Here is a 6,266-nt window from a genome sequence, read left to right as displayed (position 1 = left end):
ATCATTTTTTATCATGTTAACAGCTTTTAAGGGGTTTTCAGACATTTTGATTTAAAAAAATTATTTACCGGCACTTATTTGTCAAACACATCAATAACTTTTTTTTTAACTTCAGCACTTTTATCCAAACAAATAACTACTTATTTTAAAAATAAGCTCCAGCACTTTCAAAAGTACATTTTAAAAGCTATTTTTTTTAAACCTGTCCAAGCGGGCTCTTAGGTTTCCCTTTGAATTCATTCATTGTAAATTAGATCTGTGAATTCCTAAATATCTCTCAAGAGAAATTATAAGTCTCCCTCTTCTCCCTACTTTCTTCTCATTATTTTATATAATTTCATAACAAAATATAGTTTAAATTATTTTGATTGATTTTATTTTAATTGAAAAGAAATTTTAATTTGAGCTTCTTACGTAAATATACAATCCGCCAACTAAATGACCATATGTATATGTAATGTATCGATATTGTATAAATAGTGTATATACATCACTATATGAGTTCCTATTTATATATTGTAGGAGTTTATCTACTTCAACTAACTGAATTATTTTTCAATTCCGAGGGCTCAAATCTCATATGAACAATCTCAAATCTTATATATGAGTTACTCATCTTCTGATATATTATTCTTTCGAAATGATTCACATTCGCAGCAGATCAAATTAAGAAGTAAAGCTTCAAAAGCTCTTTAAATTTTAATGGATAGATATGACCTCAAAACAATTCAAATTTAAGATATCTGCGTTACCATTGACGTTAAATATTAATATTGGGGACACTGGACAAGAACAATAAATGGATTTTGTTTTGCTACAAGTATTTATTAAAGTCATAGGATGAAAATTAGCAGAGTTTGACTGTATAAAACAGAGGAGGAAGTGGAAAAAAGAAAGAACAATGAATAATACATGGATGGCTATAGTAAGTAATAAAGCAAGCATTAGAGAGTTAAAAGAGCGATGAGGCCCATTTTCAGTGTATTGGATGTTTTTAATAGATTTAAATATCAACATAGTAATATGAGTAGTTCTAACCCAAAAATCACAGAAAAGTGAAAATCCTCTACCGAAGTAGCCAAATTTTATTTGCAGCAGTGAAATCCTCTTATGTCAAAGGTGTATTCACCAGAAAAATTAGGAACATACATCAGACATTCTTTTTACTGTTCTTGCCACTGTATGTACCAAAAAAAGGTGTCAACGTTCGACTAAGAGGGTGTTTGGATCGACTTTAAATAGGTTCAACTTAAAAGCTACTCTTTTGTTTAAGTCGATCGAGATCAACCCTCCATAAAAAAACCGAAAATTAAAGGAATGGTGTAATAGAAATGGTTCCTATTTTTTGCTCTTATTTAACAAACAAATAAAAATGTGGTACATGTTGAAGACAAGTATCTGCACTCTTCTGCAGATGAATCTGCACACCCCCTAATTAGGGACATGACATGGAAAAATGGGGGCTGGCTATATACTACAATTCACAAGCAGGCTACAAATACAAATCTGAACCTAATACGAGACACCCAAATACACCTTACTATCAAGGGCAAGTTTTAAAATTACAATTGGGCTAAACCATATCCTATCCAAAACACATGCAGCAGCTAACACGACGGGGGTTGAAGTTGCTTCAACCGTCTTACTACTTGCTTCATTGTAGGTCTAGTAGAAAGAGAGTCAACCGTGCAGACCACAGCCAAGTGTAGGACCTCAACCAAATCATCATGTGGACCTGAATCCCATAGACCAGCCGTAAAGAACTCCTTAGCACGGCCCTGCCGTAAAAGCATGCATGCCCAAGCAACAATATTGAATCCATTTCCATAAGAAGAGAAAGACGGATCAAGTGCTTTCTTATCTGATATTAACTCAAGCAACACAACCCCATAACTGTAGACATCAGCCTTGTCCGAGACGCGGCAAGTCATGGCATATTCAGGAGCAACATATCCAAAAGTTCCCGCCACACCAGTAGTTGCATGGGTCTCTGAAGTTCCCAGTAATCTAGCCAAACCAAAATCAGATAAATATGCATTATACTCCTCATCCAATAAAATGTTGCTCGGCTTCACATCACGATGAAGCACACGTGGTACACACTGATCATGCAGGTAAGCAAGTGCACGGGCTACATCCAAAGCAATCTTGTGAAGAACCCTCCAGTCCACAGCCCTTGTAGACCTCTCCTGAATAAACTTTTCCAAATTACCACCTGGCAAATAGTTATAGATCAGAAACATTTCTGTTTCACTATTATGATATCCTATCAGAGTTACGAGGTTTGGATGTCGAAGCCTCCCCAGAGTTCTGATTTCTGCATCAAACTGTTGAATCCCCTGAAAACGTCCTACAGCAAGTCGCTTTACTGCCACTAGGAACCCTGGTGCAATCTCCGCTTTGTATGTTGCTCCAAAACCTCCACTGCCTATGCAATTGCTAGCATTGAAGCTCCCTGTGGCCCGCACTACATTTTCAAATGTTAAAGGAACCGGAACTTCTGTAAACACTGTGACTTCTTTCCTGGTAGATCCAGCAACTCTAGATCTTGGATTCCATTTTCTGGTGTAAAAGAACAGGACTATCAGAGCAAGAAGAACTGACACAATAGCTGCCGCAGATGTTATGGATGCAATCTCTATGGAGTTGAAACCGCTGCTCCCTCCTTTCTGGGTTGAACCTGAAGGAGACGCAGCAGAATCTTGTGAGTCCCCTATTCTTCCCTGCTGATCTGTAGAAGGTGTTGATAGAGAAAATACATGGCACGATTGCAGAAAGGGGTTTCCCTGAACACTATTACACTTCATCAAATCTTTGTTAAGAGGCAGTGGCCCAGACAGATTATTGAAAGAAACGTTAAATGCTGCCAGTGTGGTCACATTGGCCAAGCCTGAAGGTATTTTCCCTGATAAATTGTTGTTGTTCAGAAGAAGGGAAGTCAAATTCCTCAAATTTACCAGATTATTTGGAATTTCACCAGACAAAGAATTCGAAGAAAGTTCAAGCGTTTCTAAAGAGTGCAATTGGCCAAAACTTGAGGGGATTGGGCCAACCAGATTATTGCCAGCCAAAGAGAGGTAACTGAGATCCTTTATCTGGCCAAGTCTGCTAGGAATCTGACCTCGCAGGTGGTTCCAACTTAAATTGAGAGCAACTAATGAAACCAGACTCCCTAAACTCGGAGGGACTGTCCCAACAATCTGATTTTTGGATCCATCCAACAGCCTAAGAGACCCACAAATTGCACCAATATCCTCTGGGATTTGACCTGACAACGCATTATTGCTTACATTAACAATCATTCCATTCAATTCATGACATTTCTCGAACAAGTTACCAGCAAAAGGTCCAGTAAACCTGTTACTACCAGCAAGAAATGCGTATACAATTTGTTTGCCTAACATTTCAGGTGCAATTAGCATGGAAGGCGGTAAATTTCCCGTGAAGTTGTTAACACCGAAATTATGAAATACTGCATGGTTACCATCACCTGCAAATAATGTAGTGTCTAGAACACTTCTACTGGTGAAATGTGCTAGATATGCAGATGATGTATCATAGGGCCCAAATGGATCTCCACCGCTGGAAACAACATGAGCACAACTGTAATTGGAAAACCTGGGAATTGAACCAGAGAGATAATTCCCACTCACATCGAACACAAACATGCAAGGAACTGGCAGTTTCTCAACAAGCTGTCCAGTCAGCCTATTTGAGCTCAAGTCAAGAAAATGCAACTTCTGGCAGCTACCCAATTCCTCAGAAATCACTCCAGTATAATAATTTTGAGCCAAGTTCACGATCTCCAAATTGTCACAAGCACCCCAACTGCCAGGAAATTTTCCTGAAAGAGTTGACCTGGGAGCCCATATCATTCTCAAACTAGGAAGCCTGGTGATCTCTGATGGGATTGTGCCTTCAAAAAAGTTAAACTCATCAGTAGTATGAGCTGAATCAGACACATTTGGAAGGGGATCCCACAAACTTGACAGTACAAGAATGGATAGTTTCGAGCAGTTTCCCAGCTCAGATGGTAGTCGACCACTTAGGCTGTTCCTAGACAAATCAAGAATCTCGAGCTCAGTTAGTTGACCAAATTCAGCTGGAATAGCCTCTTCCAACAAATTTGAATATAAGACAAGTGACTGCAACCGTGTGCAGTTCCCTAAACTTTTTGGAATAACACCACCTAAGATATTACCTGCCATCTCTAGACTTTGAAGTTTCTCACAAGAACGCCCAATTTCACCAGGAATAGACCCGCTAAGCTCATTAAAAGACAGGTAGATTCCCCTCAGATCTTCAAATCCACCAATGAATGCTGGAATGGTCCCATTTACCCTATTTCCAGCAAGATTAAAGATTTGTAGAGCAAGGCAATTTGACAAGGAATTCGGTATGGCACCCACAATCTGATTAAAACCCAAGTTTAAAACCCTCAATTTCCTCAACCCCTTAAACTCCAATGGCAAAGACCCAGTAATTAAATTCCCTTGCAGATCCAAAACTTCAAGTTTGTCCATATCCCAAATTCCCAATGGAATATCACCACGCAATTCATTAAAAGGCAAGGATAAAACCCTTAGTTCAGTTAATTTTGATATTGCGAGAGGTACTTTACCAACAAGCTTGACACTATTATTAGCACAAACCCTTGTAATTCCAAAGCCATACAAAGGAAATTGAGCAATTTTAGCACAAGATAAAGAACCCAAATTACCTCCAGTGATGTTCAAAGCCACAACACGTGAATCGGAATCACAGGAGACACCAAACCATGAACAGTGATCATTATTTCTGGAGCTCCAGCTAGAAATCACTCCAGAGGAATCTGAAAATGAGGCCTTTAACTCCAAGAGCGCTGATTTATCCGAATCCGAGGAAAGTGCATAGCCATGAACTAAGAAGAAAACACAAAGGATGAGAAAAACTTTCAAGGGTATGTCATGATAGTACCATTTGATGACAAAACAACAACGACCCATTAGTAAAACCCCAAAAGGGTCTTCAAAGAATGCAACAGAGACAAACTCCCCTTGTATGTGAAGATTATAGGAACCAGAAATGGGGTTTTGAAACTCAAAAACCCTAGCCCTAACCCTACTTTTTGGGGCTGCGAACAGAGAGAGACAGAGAGAGTCAAGAAGAGGAGAGAGAAGAAGACTTAAGAGAGAGAAAACGCGTTGCTGCTGTTTTTTTCAATTTCTATGAATTTGTCTCTTTTTTGTACGTACATTTTCCATTAATTCTTTTGCTCAACTGAAATTATTTTCAATTTTGATTACTAGCATTTTCTTACATAGAAAGAGTGTGGGGTCGGAGTACATACTTTGGTAAATAAATTTAAAAAAATGGATACCATGCCGCACAATAAATGCATCTACCTCCCCCTCATCAATATGGACCACAGTAAAAAATAGTAATACATACACTCAATTAAATACACATGCGACTAGCGTTTGATTATATATTTTTTATATTTTTAATAAATATTATTTAGATAAAATTTTACCATTTGTTTAATCATAAGTTTGTATTATAAGTTTATTAGATCTTTTTTACAACAATAACAAATAATATTCATGACATTAAAGTAGTATGATAAATTAAAGTAAGTGCGACAAGCATAATTTCATATATCGTGAAATAGATAAAACATATGACTTTCTTATTTTGAACCGATTGTTCATCATTTTCATTAATAACCATATCATCATTTAACATTCACTATATATATTTCACCACCACTTTGGGATTAATGTAAAAAATTATGTAGTACAACGTAAACACCAATTATAGAGAGTGTTTTTGTAAAAAATAAAAATTTGTGGTAAAATTTTAATTTTAAAAAAATTTAAAATAATGAGATTTGACCCAAATATTAAATAAAACTAGTACTTGAAAAATTCGGAATATTTTCCAAAAATATTTGCCAAATAATGGCAACGTGTATAGACAAACACTATTTGTCAAGTTTTTCCCCAAATAATCTATGGCCAAACGAGCACTTAATATAGGCAAAAGTATTCATTACCCCCTAAACTTGAAGCTTTTTGTTCGGTGTATATTTAATAACTTTATTTCGTTTAAAACACTCCCCCCCCCACGAACTTGTTTATTCATCCAACACATGCACCTTTTCTGGCCACCTGTCGTAGAAATTTAAATCGCACTCTACTAGGCCAGTGAGAGTGATTTTTTGCCACGTTATAAAGCTACAAGAGTGAAAAAACGTAAAATCTTCCTTTTTTTATTATTGACAAAAA

At 37.0% G+C, this 6,266-nt stretch overlaps 1 protein-coding gene across 1 annotated transcript; it reads right to left on the bottom strand.

Moving 5' to 3' along the window:
- Positions 1-1,331: 1,331 nt before the first annotated feature.
- Positions 1,332-5,202, bottom strand: LOC101259816 (LRR receptor-like serine/threonine-protein kinase RPK2-like). Its single transcript, NM_001279045.2, has one exon. The coding sequence runs from the start codon at positions 4,983-4,985 to the stop codon at positions 1,608-1,610; it is 3,378 nt and encodes a 1,125-aa protein (NP_001265974.1). The 5' UTR covers positions 4,986-5,202; the 3' UTR covers positions 1,332-1,607.
- Positions 5,203-6,266: the final 1,064 nt, after the last annotated feature.

The sequence above is a fragment of the Solanum lycopersicum genome, chromosome 3 (genome assembly GCF_036512215.1).
Source record: "Solanum lycopersicum chromosome 3, SLM_r2.1".
Classification (NCBI taxonomy): Eukaryota; Viridiplantae; Streptophyta; class Magnoliopsida; order Solanales; family Solanaceae; genus Solanum; species Solanum lycopersicum.
Note: the sequence above shows the minus strand (reverse complement) of the source record. Positions and strands in the feature narration are given on the sequence as shown.

Coding starts and splice junctions, on each gene's coding strand:
- LOC101259816 (NM_001279045.2), bottom strand. CDS start 4,985: ATGGGTCGTTGTTGTTTTGTCATCAAATGGTACTATCATGACATACCC.